The 18,998-nt window shown below is 44.4% G+C and overlaps 1 protein-coding gene across 2 annotated transcripts in view; it reads left to right on the forward strand.

Annotated features, from left to right (window-relative positions):
* dennd2b (DENN domain containing 2B) overlaps window positions 1–18,998 on the forward strand; it is a 96,282-nt gene that overhangs the window by 54,141 nt on the left and 23,143 nt on the right. For both annotated transcript variants that reach the window (XM_046345723.1, XM_046345724.1), the window contains exons 5-12: window positions 7,198–7,316; window positions 7,815–8,033; window positions 8,467–8,563; window positions 8,726–8,770; window positions 13,582–13,766; window positions 15,993–16,102; window positions 16,691–16,760; window positions 18,033–18,110. In XM_046345723.1, the coding sequence (XP_046201679.1) occupies window positions 7,198–7,316; window positions 7,815–8,033; window positions 8,467–8,563; window positions 8,726–8,770; window positions 13,582–13,766; window positions 15,993–16,102; window positions 16,691–16,760; window positions 18,033–18,110 (923 nt within the window). The remainder of the gene's footprint in view (window positions 1–7,197; window positions 7,317–7,814; window positions 8,034–8,466; window positions 8,564–8,725; window positions 8,771–13,581; window positions 13,767–15,992; window positions 16,103–16,690; window positions 16,761–18,032; window positions 18,111–18,998) is intronic.

Below are 18,998 nucleotides of genomic sequence, written 5' to 3' on the forward strand. Positions count from 1 at the left end.
TGAGGGTGACAAAGTACAAATGTATGCCAAATTCCTTTCCAGTAGTAAACATCCTGAGGACTGTGGACAGTGAAAAGGCTGGTTCTCCTGAGGTGCTTCATGTGGCAGCGATGTCTGTCACGTCTCGCCCGGCCATTCTCGGCCCCTCCACTATAAATCTCCTTCCTGCTCATCAGGCTTGAATGTGAGACCCAGTAAAAGAATGGGGGCTGACATGTTTTTAGTTGGAAATTAGAGATTGAGTGTTGGTTGATATATGTTTGTAATATATAATAAATAATATATGCCATTTAGCAGACGCTTTTATCCAAAGCGACTTACAGTCATGTGTGCATAAATTCTACGTATGGGTGGTCCCGGGAATCGAACCCACTACCCTGGCGATACAAGCACCATGCTCTACCAACTGAGCTACAGAAGGACCCAGAAGGACCCAGAAGCCTTTGAGAATTTTTTTTACAAGCACATGGGTCAAATTAAGACTGTAATGGCCACATTTCTCCCTCATACATGGTTAACTCTCTTCCTCTATTCGTCCTCTATGGCGTTTTATTCAGTCTCTGAAGATGACCAATTGTTCGAGGCAGAGCATGAATTGGTGGCTGCGAGGGGACCCGGGGGACTTTCATGCGTACCCCAAAAAAGAGTCCATTGTTCGCCGGTCGAACACTTTGAGTATGGAATAGGCGATGCGGTCGAAGGCATTTTGGCTGAATGATGATTAGTTACAGAGAAATGCATTGCCTCTGTGAGCTGTTCCTCCCCAGTGATCCTGGCTGCTCCAGTCTGAAATAGGCCTAGCTGGCTCTGATCACAGCATGGAATGGCGGTCTCCACCACTGCTAAGAAGCGGTTTACAGGTCAGATGTGCCGTTGGAGGCAGCAGCCACAGCAGTGGGAGATAAGCCATGTTCTAGTCCCTCTCCGCTCGTATTTCAACGTGTAGCAGACCAGCAGCCCAGACACTTTGGACTTAGACACATTATGGTGGAAAATAAGTATTTGGTCACCTACAAACAAGCACGATTTCTGGCTCTCACAGACCTGTAACTTCTTCTTTAAGAGGCTCCTCTGTCCTCCACTCGTTACCTGTATTAATGGCACCTGTTTGAACTTGTTATCAGTATAAAAGACACCTGTCCACAACCTCAAATAGTCACACTCCAAACTCCACTATGGCCAAGACCAAAGAGCTGTCAAAGGACACTAGAAACAAAATTGTAGACCTACACCAGGCTGGGAAGACTGAATCTGCAATATGTAAGCAGCTTGGTTTAAAGAAATCAACTGTGGGAGCAATTATTAGGAAATGGAAGACATATAAGACCACTGATAATCTCCCTCGATCTGGGGCTCCACGCAAGATCTCACCTCGTGGGGTCAAAATGATCACAAGAACAGTGGGAAAAAAAATCCCAGGACCACGCGGGGGGACCTAGTGAATGACCTGCAGAGAGCTGGGACCAAAGTAACAAAGCCTACCATCAGTAACACACTACGCCGCCAGGGACTTAAGCCAGTATATGTCCAGGCCCGTCTGAAGTTTGCTAGAGAGCATTTGGATGATCCAGAAGAAGATTGGGAGAATGTCATATGGTCAGATGAAACCAAAATAGAACTCTTTGGTAAAAACTCAACTCGTTGTGTTTGGAGGACATAGAATGCTGAGTTGCATCCAATGAACACCATAACTACTGTGAAGCATGGGGGTGGAAACATCATGCTTTGGGGCTGTTTTTCTGCAAAGGGACCAGGACGACTGATCCGTGTAAAGGAAAGAATGGATGGGGCCATGTATCGTGAGATTTTGAGTGAAAACCTCCTTCCATCAGCAAGGGCATTGAAGATGAAACGTGGCTGGGTCTTTCAGCATGCCAATGATCCCAAACACACCGCCCGGGCAACGATGGAGTGGCTTCGTAAGAAGCATTTCAAGGTCCTGGAGTGGCCTAGCCAGTCTCCAGATCTCAACCCCATAGAAAATCTTTGGAGGGAGTTGAAAGTCTGTGTTCCCCAGCAACAGCCCCAAAACATCACTGCTCTAGAGGAGATCTGCATGGAGGAATGGGCCTAAATACCAGCAACAGTGTGTGAAAACCTTGTGAAGACTTACAGAAAACGTTTGACCTCTGTCTGTTATGCAGGTGAATGAGGACCCAAAAGCAACTTGGCGAAAACAGAGTCTTTAATCCAGTAAAGTAAATCTACAATCATAAAGCATAATTCCACTCGTAATGACGAGAACAGACTGGAGACTCGATCATGAACTGCAGGTTGCCTCGGGAAGGCACTTGAACGTAGCAGACTCAGACACCTGCTCACCACGCAGCATCTGAGGGAAACACGACACGACAGGGCGATACACAGACACAGCACGGTGAACAATAGACAAGGATCCGACAGGGCAGAAACGGAAAACAAGGGGAGAAATAGGGACTCTAATCAGGGGGAAAGATAGGGAACAGGTGTGGGAAGACTAAATGATTGATTAGGGGAATAGGAACAGCTGGGAGCAGGAACGGAGCGATAGAGAGAAGAGAGAGAGGGAGGAAGAGAGAAAGAGGGGAACGAACCTAAAAAGACCAGCAGGGGGAAAACGAACAGAGGGAAAAGCAAAATGACAAGACAAAATAAGACAAAACATGACACTGTCATTGCCAACAAAGGGTATATAACAAAGTATCAAGAGAAACTTTTGACCAAATACTTATTTTCCACCATAATTTGCAAATAAATTCATAAAAAATCCTACAATGTGATTTTCTGGATTCTTTTTCTCATTTTGTCTGTCATAGTTGAAGTGTACATATGATGAAAATTACAGGCCTCTCTCATCTTTTTAAGGGGGAGAACTTGCACAATTGGTGGCTGACTAAATACTTTTTTGCCCCACTGTATGTCTACAAACACCTTAGCCAAATACATTTAAACTCCGTTTTTCAGAATTCCTGACATTTAATCTTAGTAAAAATTCCCTGTTTTAGGTCAGTTAGGATCATCACTATTTTAAGAATGTGAAATGTCAGAATAATAGTAGAGAGAATGATTTTTTTCAGCTTTTATTTCTTTCATCACATTCCCAGTGGGTCAGAAGTTTACATACACTCAATTAGTATTTGGTAGCATTGCCTTTAAATTGGTATTTGGTAGTATTGCCTTTAAACTTGGGTAAAAAATTTCAGGTAGCCTTCCACAAGCTTCCCACAATAAGTTGGGTGAATTTTGGCACATTCCTCCTGACAGAGCTGGTGTAACTGAGTCAGGTTTGTAGGCCTCCTTGCCCACACATTTTCTATAGGATTGAGGTCACACAAACTTGAGGTCACTTTGTTGTCCTTATGCCATTTTGCACAACTTTGGAAGTATGCTTGGGGTCATTGTCCATTTGGAAGACCCATTTGCGAGCAAGCTTTAACTTCCTGACTGATGTCTTGAGATGTTGCTTCAATATATCAACATAATTTTCCTTTCCCATCTATTTTGTGAAATGCACCATTTTGCAGTCCCTCCTGCAGCAAAGCACCCCCACAACATGATGCTGCCAGCCCCGTGCTTCACGGTTGGGATGGTGTTCTTTGACTTGCAAGCCTCTCCCCTTTTCTTCCAAACATAACAATAATCATTATAGCCAAACAGTTCTAATTTTTTATTTTTTTATTTTTTACCCCTTCTTCTCCCCAATTTTGTGGTATCCAATTGTTAGCTACTATCTTGTCACTACAACTCCCGTACGGGCTCGGGAGAGACGAAGGTTGAAAGTCATGCGTCCTCAGATACACAACCCACTGCTTCTTAACACAGCGCGCATCCAACCCGGAAGCCAGCCGCACCAATGTGTCGGAGGAAACACCGTGCACCTGGCAACCCTGGTTACCTTGGTTAGCCACCTGGCAACCCCGGCCCGCCACAGGAGTCGCTGGTGCGCGATGAGACAAGGATATCCCTACCGGCCAAACCCTCCCTAACCCGGACAACGCTAGGCCAATTGTGCGTCGTCCCACGGACCTCCCGGTCGCGGCCGGTTACGACAGAGCCTGGGCGCGAACCCAGAGTCTCTGGTGGCACAGCAGGCGCTGCAGTACAGCACCCTTAACCACTGCGCCACCCGGGAGGCCCTCTAAACATTTCTATTTTTGTTTCATCGGACAAGAGAACATTTCTCCAAAAAGTACGATCTTTGTCCCCATGTGCAGTTGCAAACCGTAGTCTGGCTTTTTTTTATGGCGGTTTTGGAGCAGTGGCTTCTTCCTTGCTGAACAGCCTTTCAGGTTATGTCGATATAGGACTCGTTTTACTCTTGTACCGGTTTTCTCCAGCATCTTCACAAGGTCCTTTTCTGTTGTTCTGGGATTGATTTGCACTTGTCACACCAAAGTACGTTAATCTCTAGGAGACAGAACGCATCTCCTTCCTGAGCGGTATGATGGCTGCGTGGTCCCATGGTGTTTATACTTGCGTACTATTGTTTGTACAGATGAATGTGGTACCTTCAGGCGTTTGGAAATTGCTCCCAAGGATGAACCAGACTTGTGGAGGTCTACAAATTGTTTTCTGAGGTCTTGGCTGATTTCTTTTAATTTTCCCATGATGTCAAGCAAAGATGCACTGAGTTTGAAGGTAGGCCTTGAAATACATCCACAGGTACACCTGCAATTGACCCACAAACTTCTGACCCACTGGAATTGTGATATAGTGAATTATAAGTGAAATAATCTGTCTGTAAACAATTGTTCTTGTTCTTGTTACTTACAACCTCATGCTAATCGCATTAGCTTACGTTAGATCAACCGTCCCGTGGACGGGACACCGATCCATAAGAAGATTTATGGTATAAATGGTTATATTATGACAAGCTATAGTTTGATTAGCGTAGTGCCACTGGGAATAGGTTTCCCGTCTGGTGAATCAGGTTCTGTACACAACAGTGACTAAGCAGTAATGGATTATGTCTGCGTCATCAACCCCAAGCTGAACTGAGTCTGTCTAACATCATTGTCAACAGTGGTGGTGGTGAGGTAAAATGGCCTCCCTGGCCTGTCTGTCTGATCCAGATTATCTCTGCTCTAACACTGCATGGGAATCTGCTGACTGGAATAATGATGCTTTGTTTTGTCTATGTAATCATACATGTATACTGTAGTTTTTAGCATTTTTGAGGTATGAGTGTTAAACAACTTAGATTCCAAAAATACTACATATATCTCCCAACAAATTTGGCCCATGTGGTCCCAAGCCTTCTCTGAAGGATGTACACTGTACAGTTACAGCATGGTTTGTGGTGCCACCAAACATTTAGACAGATCTCAAGCCCGTTTTGGTCCTGTGAACATCTCTGTTTATTACATGAATGACTGGTGCCACTGTAGCAGCCACTCGATGGCGAGGGACATTCTGTCCATAGCCCTTTTATGGGGTAATCCTATCCTGACATTGTGTAGATAGTCTGTCCTCTGTCTCGCTCTAGAGAGAGCCTATTGTGTAAACAGATGCCGAGTCACAGTGTGGGTGCAGCCAGGTCAGGAGAGGTATGTGTGTGTGTGTGTGTGTGTGTGTGTGTGTGTGTGTGTGTGTGTGTGTGTGTGTGTGTGTGTGTGTGTGTGTGTGTGTGTGTGTGTGTGTGTGTGTGTGTGTGTGTGTGTGTGTGTTTGGATGTGAGTAACCACAGCAGTTGATTCGTAGCCTCCAGTGCGTCAGAAGCCATGGAGACATATCATCATCCCAGCAGGCTGTCATTACTCTGCTTCAGTGGAATGGGGTCGAGAGCACTGAGACGTCAGTCAGTCCAGCCCTAGAGCTGGACCATACAGGCAGACATCCATATCGCAATAAATTGCCTGAATTGATGTGATAATCATAAATATAACAATAGTTTATAACAATGTGCATGCATCACAGTATATATTTTTTATATTACCCTTAAAACTACTACTAGAAGTGTGATGGTTGTAGCCATCAATTGTCCCATTAACAATCACACATATTAGTAAACTTATTTAATTTCAAACTTCACATTTCTCTAGTATACGCTACTTATTTTAAAGAACAATATCAGCAAACTGCCTGAGATAAGTGATTGGTATGGTCAGTCTCAATTTTCAGTTTACGGTCCCAGCTATACCCAGGCTTGTTATTGAATTCATCAGCTCTGATAATACATAGGGAGGGAAGAGGGAAGAGCCCAGTCTGACTGGACTTTCATTTTTAGTATGACATGGCAGAATGCTCTGATGATCTCACTAAGATGGTTCATAAATAGGCAATAAATGATTAACCCCTTTTAACAAAACAGATACCTTTAACAGATACATTTATCACAGTTTAACATTGGCCTTCAAGGTGTTCCTCCAGTTTATAGGATTCTCTTCCATCATTGAGATGCTGAAGTGTAGATTTAGTGTAGTGCTCGTCTTTCACTGCAAGACTTTTCCCTCATGCCTTTCGACACCATCTGGCTCTGTTTTCCTTTTTAGTGCGGTTCTTTGGTTTTCTCACAACCTTTTCAGACCCAGCTGAAATGCTATTCTCAGAGCACGTCTGGATGGACATGGGCAGTGGTGTTATACAAGTTTTTATACACGCTGGCTGGCCCTTTTCCAAGTGACATCAGTGAAAGCAGTGCTGTGTGAGATTCCCGTCAGTGTGCAGTGGAAAAACCCAAAACTCTTTGTGCAACACCTCTGAAATGTTGAGTGAACATCTCTACATCAATAGTTTCATTCAATGAAGTTCAGTGATACCTGAGAGGAGGAGGATGTCCTGCTCCGCTCCTCCCCTTCGGCCTCCCGCAGCAGACATCCTGCATACTCCGGCCATGACTCACCACTAGCAGCCCAGTGTCCGGGAGTCTCGGCACAGTGCAGTCGGTCAGGGGCCAGCGGGGCCGCCGGGGCCCTGGGCCAACAGTAACTGTTTAAAGAGACAGTACATTTGGGCATTGTAGCAGCCAGCTGAGAGTGAGCTTTAACCTGCCCCCTGCATGATTTATTTGATCTGAGCACCACCACGGGGAGCCTCTCTCCTTCCCCCCAACTCCCTCTCCTGCCCCCCGTCATCTCACACAGACTCTGGCCTGAAGCCCCTCTGGCTTTATCTTGTCTAGTCAAATACCTTCCTTCTCCCTGAACCTTAACAGATCCTTCTGAACAGCTGCTGCTGTTATCTTAGACCTTAATCTGTTTTCTTAATGTCGTCACACAGAGAAGGAGAACCCGTACGAGGACGTGGACCTGAAGAGGAGGAGTTTGGGTCGGAAGAACCGCTTGGTACCGGAAAGCAGCCGGACCTGGACCTCCCAGAAACTCAACTCACCTCCTCAGGTAACCCAGCTAGCTAGCACAACTGAGGTATTTTCCTGCAGTAAAATTCTCCCTCAGACTGGAGTTAGAGCTCTGAAACCTGGACAGGATCCTCCAATAATCTTATTTCACAGCTAGATTTCTCATTATTTGCGCTACAGAAGCCTTTTGATGTGTTGAAACCTGGTGGAGTTCCAGTAAAATACTGTCAGTCTGCCTGGAAATGTAGGTTTGGCTCTGCTGCTTTAATATGGATGGGCACTGTCTCGTCATAGGAAAGATGATTTAGAATTTCCTTGTGTTCAACTGGGAATGGGGTCACTGTGCGGTGAGGAAAATATATTGTATTTATTTGGTACGGTTACTTATTGTCATGACAAAAACCTCAGTCAATCCCAGACCAAACCAAGGTCCATTGCGTCATCCTATGGGCCCTGGTCAGAAATAGTGCACTATAAAGAGAATAGGTTGCCATCTGGGATACAGCCTCAATATTGTCCTCTCTCTCCCCTGCCACAGCTGCCCTCTAAGCCCAGTAGCCAGTCCCTGCGCCTCTCTGGTCCCACAGACAAGAAGAGTCACCGGGCATCCCGCCTGTCCAAGCGACACAGCCATGATGACATGCTGCTGCTGTCGCCCCATCTGGGGGTCTCTCCCTCCCCCTGCTGCCTGCTGGATGACAGCCTGAGCAGCGCCAGCGAAACTCTGGCCTCCCGTAGGCACCGGAGGATCCCCAAGGTACAATATAAAACACTCCAGGCTGTAGGAATGAACCTGTTCTCTCCATGATGATCTCCTCAAGGACTATTCTATTTTTGCAAGCCATGTATCTACGGGGCCATGCATCTACCTGGAAAGCAAAATGAAGATGGATTTGCTGTAGACTATACAAATGTATTTCTTTTGAATAATTCCTAAATGGACTGTTTCCGAAACTCTTTGCTGATTCTGTTCATAGTTTGTTTTAAACACAAGCCATATCCCAGGGATAGTTCTGGACATGCAGAGAGAGAGAGAGAGAGAGCACTGAGAAGGATTTTATGTCTATCTCTTCCTCCTCCCACACATTGAATGGAGCCAACTTTGAAGAGCTTCACCACAGGAGATCAGATAGTCCTCTACAGTAGATTGTACAGACACTGAGCTTCCCCTTCCCTTTCACTGTTTACAGATTGTCCAGAGAATCAACTCCATTTACTCTACCAAGAGAGGGAAGAAGAGGCTGAAGAAGCTGTCCTTGTCAAATATTGAGACGGCATCTCTGAGAGGTACATAGGGGCTCCTCCCTTCCTTCTCTCCATCCACTGTCTGGATCAGGGAGTAAATATTTGTGCCTTCCCCAGTCATCTCATCTGTATGGCATAAACATAGTTGTAGAGTTGACCCCTGACCCTAAACAAACCTTTTTTCTCTCTCCGATCTGTTTACAGATGACAACAGTGAGAGCGAGAGCGACTCTGATGACAGGTTCAAAGGTGAGAGGTCACAGTATGCAGTTGAAGCTCAGTCCCTGGAGAACAATGGTGCACTTGGTCTATAGCTGTATGTTCAAATACAAATTCTATTTGTCACATACACATGGTTAGCAGATGTTAATGCAAGTTTAGGGAAATGCTTGTGCTTCTAGTTCCGACAATGCAGTAATAACCAACGAGTAATCTAACCTACCAATTCCACAACAACTACCTTATACACACAAGTGTAAAGGGATGAAGAATATGTACATACAAATATATGAATGAGTGATGGTACAGAACGGCATAGGCAAGATGCAGTAGATGGTATAGAGTACAGTATATACATATAAGATGAGTAATGTAGGGTATGTAAACATAAAAGTGGCATCGTTTAAAGTGGCTAATGATTCATGTATTACATAAAGATGGCAAGATGCAGTAGATGGTATAGGGTACAGTATATACATATGAGATGAGTAATGTAGGGAATGTAAACATTACATTAAGTGGCATTGTTTAAAGTGGCTAGTGATACATTTTACATCCATTTTTCCATTATTAAAGTTGCTGGAGTTGAGTCAGTATGTTGGCAGCAGCCACTCAATGTTAGTGGTGGCTGATTAACAGTCTGAAGGCCTTGAGATAGAAGCTGTTTTTCAGTCTCTCGGTCCCTGCTTTGATGCACCTGTACTGACCTCGCCTTCTGGATGATTGCGGGGTGAACAAGCAGTGGCTCGGGTGGTTGTTGTCCTTGATGATCTTTATGGCCTTCCTATGACATTGGGTGGTGTAGGTGTCCTGGAGTGCAGGTAGTTTGCCCCCGGTGATGCATTGTGCAGACCTCACTACCCTCTGGAGAGTCTTATGCTTGTGGGTGGAGCAGTTGCCGTACCAGGTGGTGATACAGCACGACAGGATGCTCTTGATTGTGCATCTATAAAAGTTTGTGAGTGCTTTTGGTGACAAGCCAAATTTCTTCAGCCTCCTGAGGAGGCTGCTGCGCCTTCTTCACAACGCTGTCTGTGTGGGTGGACCAATTCAGTTTGTCCGTGATGTGTACGCCGAGGAACTTAAAACTTACTACCCTCTCCACTAGTGTCCCGTCGATGTGGATAGGGGGTTGCTCTCTCTGCTGTTCCTGAAGTCCACGATCATCTCCTTTGTTTTGTTGACGTTGAGTGTGAGGTTATTTTCCTGACACCACACTCCGAGGGCCCTCACCTCCTCCCTGTAGGCTGTCTCGTCGTTGTTGGTAATCAAGCCTACCACTGTAGTGGTGATTGAGTTGGAGGCGTGCATGGCCACGCAGTCGTGGGTGAACAGGGAGTACAGGAGAGGGCTCAGAACGCACCCTTGTGGAGCCCCAGTGTTGAGGATCAGCGGGGTGGAGATGTTGTTACCTACCCTCACCACCTTGGGGCGACCCATCAGGAAGTCCAGGACCCAGTTGCACAGGGCGGGGTCGAAACCCAGGGTCTCGAGCTTGATGATGAGTTTGGAGGGTACTATGGTGTTAAATGCTAAGCTGTAGTCGATGAACAGCATTCTCACATAGGTATTCCTCTTGTCCAGATGGGTTAGGGCAGTGTGCAGTGTGGTTGCGATTGCGTCGTCTGTGGACATATTGGGGTGGTAAGCAAATTGGAGTGGGTCTAGGGTGTCAGGTAGGGTGGAGGTGATATGGTCCTTGACTAGTCTCTCAAAGCACTTCATGATGACGGAAGTGAGTGCTACGGGGCGGTAGTCGTTTAGGTCAGTTACCTTAGCTTTTTTGGGAACAGGAACAATGGTGGCCCTCTTGAAGCATGTGGGAACAGCAGACTGGGATAAGGATTGATTGAATATGTCCGTAAACACACCAGCCAGCTGGTCTGCGCATGCTCTGAGGACGCGGCTGGGGATGCCGTCTGGGCCTGCAGCCTTGCGAGGGTTAACACGTTTAAATGTTTTACTCACGTCGGCTGCAGTGAAGGAGAGTCCACAGGTTTTGGTAGCGGTGTCATGTTTTGTCATTAATTATCATGTCTTGTCCCTGTGCTTCCCCTTCTATTCGTTTCCCTCTGCTGGTCTTATTAGGTTCTTTCCCTCTTTCTATCCCTCTCTCTCCCCCTCCCTCTCTCACTCTCTCGCTCTCTCTTCTCTCTATCGTTCCGTTCCTGCTCCCAGCTGTTCCTATTCCCCTAATCAATCATTTAGTCTTCCCACACCTGTTCCCGATCCTTTTCCCTGATTAGAGTCCCTATTTCTCTCCTTGTTTTCCGTACCTGCCCTGTCGGATCCTTGTCTATATTCACCGTGCTGTGTCTATGTTTTGCCCTGTCGTGTCGTGTTTCCCTCAGATGCTGCGTGGTGAGCAGGTGTCTGAGTCTGCTAGGTTCAAGTGCCTTCCCGAGGCAACCTGCAGTTCTTGATCATGTCTCCAGTCTGTTCTCGTCTTTACGAGTAGTATTATGCCTTTTGTTTTGTTAAGTATCTTACTGGATTAAAAACTCTGTTTTCGCCAAGTCGCTTTTGGGTCCTCATTCACCTGCATGACAAGCGGGCCATGTCAGTGGTATTGTATTGTCCCCAAAGCGAGCAAAGAAGTTGTTTAGTCTGTCTGGGAGCAAGACATCCTGGTCCGCGACGGGTCTGTTTTTCTTTTTGTAATCCGTGATTGAATGTAGACCCTGCCACATACCTCTTGTGTCTGAGCCGTTGAATTGCGACTCTACTTTGTCTCTATACTGACAGCTTGTTTGATTGCCTTGCGGAGGGAATAGCTATACTGTTTGTATTAGGTCATGTTTCCGGTCACCCACCCTGGTTAAAAGCAGTGATTCGCGCTTTCAGTTTCGCGCGAATGCTGCCATCAATCCACGGTTTCTGGTTTTGGAATGTTTTAGTAGTTGCTGTGGGTACGCCATCGCTGATGCACTTGCTAATAAACTCACTACCGAATCAGCGTAGTCGTCAATGTTGTTGTTTGACGCAGTATGGAACATATCCCAGTCCACGTGATCGAAGCAATCTTGAAGGGTGGAATCAGATTGGTCGGACCAGCGTTGAACAGACCTGAGCGTGGGAACTTCCTGTTTTAGTCTCTGTCAATAGGCTGGGAGCAACAAAAGGGAGTCGTGGTCAGCTTTTCCAAAAGGAGAGCAGGGGAGGGCCTTATATGAGTTAGAATAACAATGATCCAGGGTTTTACCAGCCCTGGTAGCACAATCAATATGCTGGTAGAATTTAGGGAGTCTTGTTTTCAGATTAGCCTTGTTAAAATCCCCAGCTACAATGAATGCCGCCTCAGGATATGTGGGTTCCAGTTTACATAGAGTCAAATAAAGTTTGTTCAGGGCCGTCGATGTGTCTGCTTGGGGGGGAATTTATGCGGCTGTGATTATAATCGAAGAGAATTATCTTGGTAGATAATGCGGTCGACATTTGATTGTGAGGAATTCTAAGTCAGGTGAATACAAGGACTTGAGTTCCTGTATGTTGTTATGATCACACCACGTCTCGTTAATCATGAGGCACACCCCCCCGCCCCTCTTCATACCAGAAAGATGCTTGTTTCTGTCAGCGCGATGCTTGAAGAAACCAGCTGGCTGTACCGACTCCGATAGCGTGTCTCGAGTGAGCCATGTTTCCGTGAAGCAAAGAACGTTACAGTCTCTTATGTCTCTCTGGAATACTACCCTTTCTCGGATTTAATCAACCTTGTTGTCAAGAGACTGGACATTGGCGAGTAGTATGCTTGGGAGCGGTGCGCGATGTGCCCGTCTCCATAGCCTGACCAGTTTTACAGTGACGTTGTTTTGGTTCGCCGGCTGGGATTCGATCCATTGTCCCGGGTGGTAGGCAAAACACAGGATCCGCTTCAGGAAAGTTGTATTCCTGGTCATAGTGATGGTGAGTTGACGTTGCTCTTATATCCAGTAGTTCATCCCGACTGTATGTAATAAAACCTAAGATTACCTGGATACAAGCAGCGCACATCTCTGTTTTGACAAGTCGGTGTTTGGAACGAGACATCGATCAAGTGACTTGTGACCAAAGGGACCACAGAAATGTAACTGAAAGGCAAAATGAAGATGTAATGGATGTGCTATAGACTATACAACTGTCATTCTTTTGAATAAATACTAAATGCACTGTGTTCGAACTCATTGCTGATTCTGTTCATACTCTGTTTTAAACACAAGCCATCTGTGATGACAGTTATGGTGAACTATAAGGTTTGTACTTCTCTCTAATCTGTGTTTAGGTTGTTATGTGTTGGACTGTGTGAGGATAAACATGTGTGAGTATAGAGGTTTAATCAGTGTGTTGAAACACAGCTAACGTTTTAAATCCGGTTAAGTTTTGGTTCCCAGAATGCTTTTGGTAGGTTAGAGATAACAATCATTTAACCTCCATTTGTTTGGTTTTCAAAGCATTTTATGATTTAAAAAAATAAAAATAAAAAAGATCATCCCAGGAACCGCCTGGCAACTTTTCAGGGGTTCTTGAATGTTTGATTTCCTTTTACATCCTAACATGGTTTTGGAAACATCATGCTTGACTAAATATGTTCCAATAATGTTTGGAGAACATTCTCTCATTATGTTCTCTCTCAACCTAAGGGGAATCCAATGGTAACGTTTCATTAGTTATGGGAATGTGTCTTGTTAGCTGGGAAGTGAATGTTGGACTGTAAGCTATTTGTCAGACTGCATGGTTTGTAGTGATTTATTAGCTGTGAGTGCTGTCAGTTGTGTGTAGTACACAGTGTTTGGGATATGCATTTTGTCAATACAACCCTGTACTGAAGGTTGAACTGTCCATATCCCTCTCTCTTCTCTCCCCAGCCCATACCCAGAGGCTGCTGAAGCTGCAGTCAATGCTGAGGAGGGCCCCTAGCTACCGCACACTGGAGCTGCAGCTGATTGAGTGGCAGGAGAGGGAGCTGTTTGAGTACTTTGTGGTGGTGTCCCTCAAGAAGAAACCCACCAAGAACTCCTTCTTTCCCGAAGTCACCTACCAGTTCCCCAAGGTAAGGGACCAACCAAACTGTAATATGGCCCCTCGGGACCCTTGGTCATGGGTCAGACAGCAGTGTCAAGTCCCTTAAGTGAAAGAAAGGATTTAAACAGGAAGGGGTCCTGGTAGATAACTGTTTCTTCTGAGACATTACTCACGGAACCTACAGAAGTATGTATGCTGAGAGCTGTGATATATGGAGGTCGGAGACCCTTACCAATGTTGTTTGCATGTTGAAATAGAATTGAAAATGGCTCATTTTCATACAGAACAATATTGATTTCGGTGGTCAAAAACGTCTGTGTTATTTAATCTACTTTTAGTACCCGTTATGGCCACATTAGTCCAGCACATACAGTTCCTTCAGAAAGTATTGATACCCCTTGACTTCTTCACATTTTGTTGTGTTAAAGCCTGCATTCAAAATTATTACTAATAAAAAGTGTCCCACTCATCTACACACAATACTCCATAATGACAAAGTGAAAACAGGTTTTTAGAAATTTTTGCACATAAAAAAAAGCTAATACAGAAATATCAAATTTACATAAGTATTCATACTCCTGAGTCAGTACATGTTATAATCATTACAGCTTTCTGGGTAAGTCTACTAAGATCTTTGCACACCTGGATTGTACAATATTTGCATATTTTTAATTTTTTTAATTCTTCAAGCTCTGTCAAGTTGTTTGTTGATAATTTATAGATTTTCAAATCTTGTCATAGATTCAATGTTATCTTGGTTAGCAACTCCAGTGTATATTTGGCCTTGTGTTTTAGGTTATTGTCCTGCTGAAAGGGGAATTTGTCTCCCAGAATGAACCAGGTTTTCCTCTAGGATTTTGACTGTGCTTAGTTCTATTTCATTTATATAAAAAAAACCTGTGCAGTCCTTGCCGATAATAATTCTACCCATAACATGATGCAACCACCATGCTTGAAAATATGAAGAGTGGTACTCAGTGATGTGTTGTTGGATTTGTCCCAAACATAACACTTTGTATTCAGGACATGAAGTTAATTTCTTTGTCAGTTTTTCTTTAGTGCTTTATTACAAACAGGATGCGTGTTTTGGAACATTTTTATTCTGTAAAGGCTTCCTTATTTTCATTTAGTTCATTTAGTCATAGGTTAGTATTGTGGAGTAACTACAGTGTTGTTGATCCATTCTCAGTTTTCTCCTATCACACCCATTAAACTCTGTAACTGTTTTAATGTCACAATTGACCTCATGGTGAAATCCCTGAGTGGTTTCCTACCTCTCCAGCAACTGAGTTAGGAAGGACTGTAGTGACTGGGTGTATTGATACACCATCCGAAGTGTAATTAATAACTTCAACATGCGCAAAGGGATATTTAATGTCTGTTTAATGTTTTTACCCATCTACCAATTGGTGCCCTTCTCTATGAGGCATTGGAAAACATCTCTGGTCTTTGTGGTTGAATCTGTGTTTGAAATTCACTGTTCGACTGAAGGACCTTACAGATAATTGTAAGTGTGTGGTTACAGAGATGAAGAAGTCATTAAAAAATAATGTTAAACACAATTTTTGTCCATGCAACTTATGTGAGTTGTTAATCACATGTTTACTCATGAACTTGTTTTGGCTTGCCATAACGAAGGGGTTGAATATTTATTGACTCAAGACATTTCAGCTTTTAATTGTTTATTTATTTGTAAATGTTTCCAAGAATACAATTCCGCTTTGGCATTATGAGGTATTGTGTGTAGGCCAGTGACACAAAATCTAAATGGAATCCATTTTAAATTCAGGCTGTGACACAATAACATGTGGGGGAAAGTGCAGGGGTGTGAATACTTTCTGAAGGCACTGTAGATGCAGATATTGCTGAAGAGTAGGGCCATGGCCGTAACATACGGGTTGAGGGAGTTTTCAGAGTTTATTGACAGTAAGTGGTGTAACCAGGAAATGGTTTCTATGGTAGTTAAGTGTTTACTTACTCAAAGATCTCTTTTTAAGTTATTTAAGATTTGGTTCAGTGATAGAATCCCCTGGGAGATATCGGTATGTTGGTTCTCTGCCAGAGAAAAGCATGACCCAATGACGTCGGAGGAGGCGCTGACCCTGTGTGGGAGAATGCTTAGGCTGGTCATTTATTCTTACTGTAGGGGACATTTTTGGGGACCCTGTAAAGAGGACAGACTTAGTAGACTGTAAGCGTCTGGGTCTGTTTCTGACTGAGACATTTCCTGTTCCTTTCTCGTCTCGGCTCACAGCTAGAGAGGCCCACCAAGCTGATGAGGGAGGCAGAGCAGAGACTCAAAGCCATCCCCCAGTTCTGCTTTCCAGATGCCAAGGACTGGACCCCAGTGTCTGAATACAGCAGGTACAGTACAGATCACTGTACAACCCCATTGCATCACGGAGGAAAGCTCACCACCACACTGGGGACCTATTAATCTCATTCCTTGCCTGAACCAGATGGGTACTAATCAGTTGTGATGCACAAGTCTTCCATATATAGGTTAAGGTTAAAAAACGAACAAATTGATAGTATGATTAGATGTGTAAATATCAACGAGTAAAATTAGGAAGTAAACACAAAGCTGTAATGCCATTATCTTCATGAAATCCTGGTAGACTCTTACTCTCACTCCTGCTCCTGACAACGTGGGTCCCTAAAACAGTCTTCACTCTCCGCCACAGAGACTGTGCTACTTCACTAACCCTAAAGTGTGAATGAGATCCAACACTACGTTTCCTTTGATCACTGTTCAATCTCTACAATCTGTATGCTGGTTTGACGGTTTGACTATAACAGAGACTGTGTGTGTGTGTGTGTGTGTGTGTGTGTGTGTGTGTGTGTGTGTGTGTGTGTGTGTGTGTGTGTGTGTGTGTGTGTGTGTGTGTGTGTGTGTGTGTGTGTGTGTGTGTGTGTGTGTGTGTGTGTGTGTGTGTGTGTGTGTCGGTACAGTGAGACCTTCTCGTTCATGTTGACTGGAGAGGATGGCAGCAGGAGGTTTGGGTACTGCAGGCGTCTGCTGGTAAGCAAGCCACCATTAATTCACTGGTCTCTGTTCTGTTCACACCCTGCTGAGCCAGCCCTGTTTGTTTTGACAAGGTTTTTTTTCTTCCTGTGGGACCATTGAGGTGTTATTGCGTCACCACGCTGGGTGTGAATAGGAGAGAAAGTAAATAAAGTGAATTTTAATGTCCGTATGTAACAAAGCTTGGTCGTTTTTGCCTTTCAAAACGATCGGGATGAATCCTAGTAAAACTGGACTCCTTCTGTTTCATGAGAGTTTCTCAGGGGAAGAATGATGAAAAACAAACCATGAAATGTCTAGGTTTGTCATTCTAGTCATTTTAAATTTTATGACGAGCCCACAGTTCAGAAAGTATGGCTGTGTGGGATGTTGTGCTTGCTGTGATTTTTTTAAATGTCACTGTTATGCCCAAGAATGTGTACATTCACAAAGTGTGTATGTTTTGTAGGGTTTGTCAGTGTGTTTTAGTAGCCTACTGTATTTGTGTGTCACATAGACTGAGATGGGGGCCATTCTTAAACTCAGTTCTGACTGTTACTTGACTGTATTGAGCTCAGTAGTTGCTGACATTAAGTAGCTGTAGATCAGACGACTCCTGATGCTGTGAGAGAGGTGAGTTTTCCCCTCTCTGGTAACCCAGCTCCTTCCTTCTGATGGAGTTGGCATGAACAACACATTCCTAAGGACTTTAACCAAGTTCCACATGCTTCATTTAATCATCCATTTGGAGAAAGCAGAGGAGAAAATTGCATACCTAATATGGACAAGTGGATCGGGATTTCTTTATATGTATGCACGTGTTAATTTGTGTGTGTGTGCACATGTATGTGTGCGTGCACGTGCAGGTGTGTGTGTGTTTTAGATGGATAGATCCAGGAGGCCTGGTTGGCTCCAGAGTAGACTGGTCTGTGATTGTTTAGTGTGGAGGGTAGAGGTGATCATTAACTGTGCAGCACCTGTGTTTAGTTTACAAGGAGAAGCCTCTGTCTCTCCAGATTAAAGACGTCCACATACAGCAGCTGAAAGACCAGATTTATAAATATTTGTTCAACCACAGCCGATTGTGAACTAACCTGGTACTTTATCTGAATAAAAGCAAGTACAGTTTGTGTGTATGATAGTGTTTCAGTATATTCTCATTGATGTTGCATTATAAACCTAACCAAGTATCTTATGTTAGTATCTATTGCCACATTACTGTCTGTGTTACCTTACAAGCCTCTCTTCCCCAGTGACTGACGAGACTCTTAATTTGTGCCCTTGTTCCAGCCGAGTGGGAAAGGGCCTCGACTTCCTGAGGTGTACTGCGTCATCAGCCGACTGGGCTGTTTCCACCTGTTCTCCAAGGTGAGTTCATGCTTACACACACACAAACACACACACACACACACACACACACACACACACACACACACACACACACACACACACACACACACACACACACACACACACACACACACACACACACACACACACACACACACACACACACACACACACACACACACACACACACACACACACACACACACACACACACACACCCTAGTGTAGCCGTCATCGCAGTTACCTGTCTCTGAGCCGAGCCGAGGCCAGTGTTCCCAGGAGTGAACTAGTTGAGGCTGTGCCAACATTTCCACTCTAAGGCATCCTGTCCAGCATAAACCTTATTTTCTGCTTTTTCCTTTCTGATTTCCCAGTTAAATTGTTTCCTTCACCTGTTCCTGAGTTTATCTAACATGAAACAGAGTGCTCATTGTGTTTAAGTACTCCATGCCTTATCTGCCTCCTCATGAATTCTCTATGAACAGTGTATTTGAAGTGAATAAGGCCTGTGTTAAGGGAAACAATTAAGAGGTAGTAGACGTATCTAATGAATGAAAATAACTTTTTATTACTGTGTCGTTAGTGATAAAATGTGGCAAAAAGCTGTCAGTTAGTTTCATTTCATATTCATTTAAGGCCAAAAGTATGCATAAATACAATAGATTCTGTCTTGTGACAGCACAGGCACCTCAACAGTGAGGGTTGAACATCCCTCATACAGGTGGCGGGTCTAGGTTTCAGAAGGCACCATTTTGAGGGCTTGAGACCTGCGTAGGTGAGAGAGGAAATGTTTTCCAAGGAGTATGAAATGCTTTTCTAGTTAAGGAGAGAAAGATGGGAGTGTTTGATTTCACCGGGAACAGAGGGTGTGTGGGGAGTGGAGGGGATATCATATGACCCTGAATG

Source organism: Oncorhynchus gorbuscha, linkage group LG04, assembly GCF_021184085.1.
Source record: "Oncorhynchus gorbuscha isolate QuinsamMale2020 ecotype Even-year linkage group LG04, OgorEven_v1.0, whole genome shotgun sequence".
Lineage (NCBI taxonomy): Eukaryota > Metazoa > Chordata > Actinopteri > Salmoniformes > Salmonidae > Oncorhynchus > Oncorhynchus gorbuscha.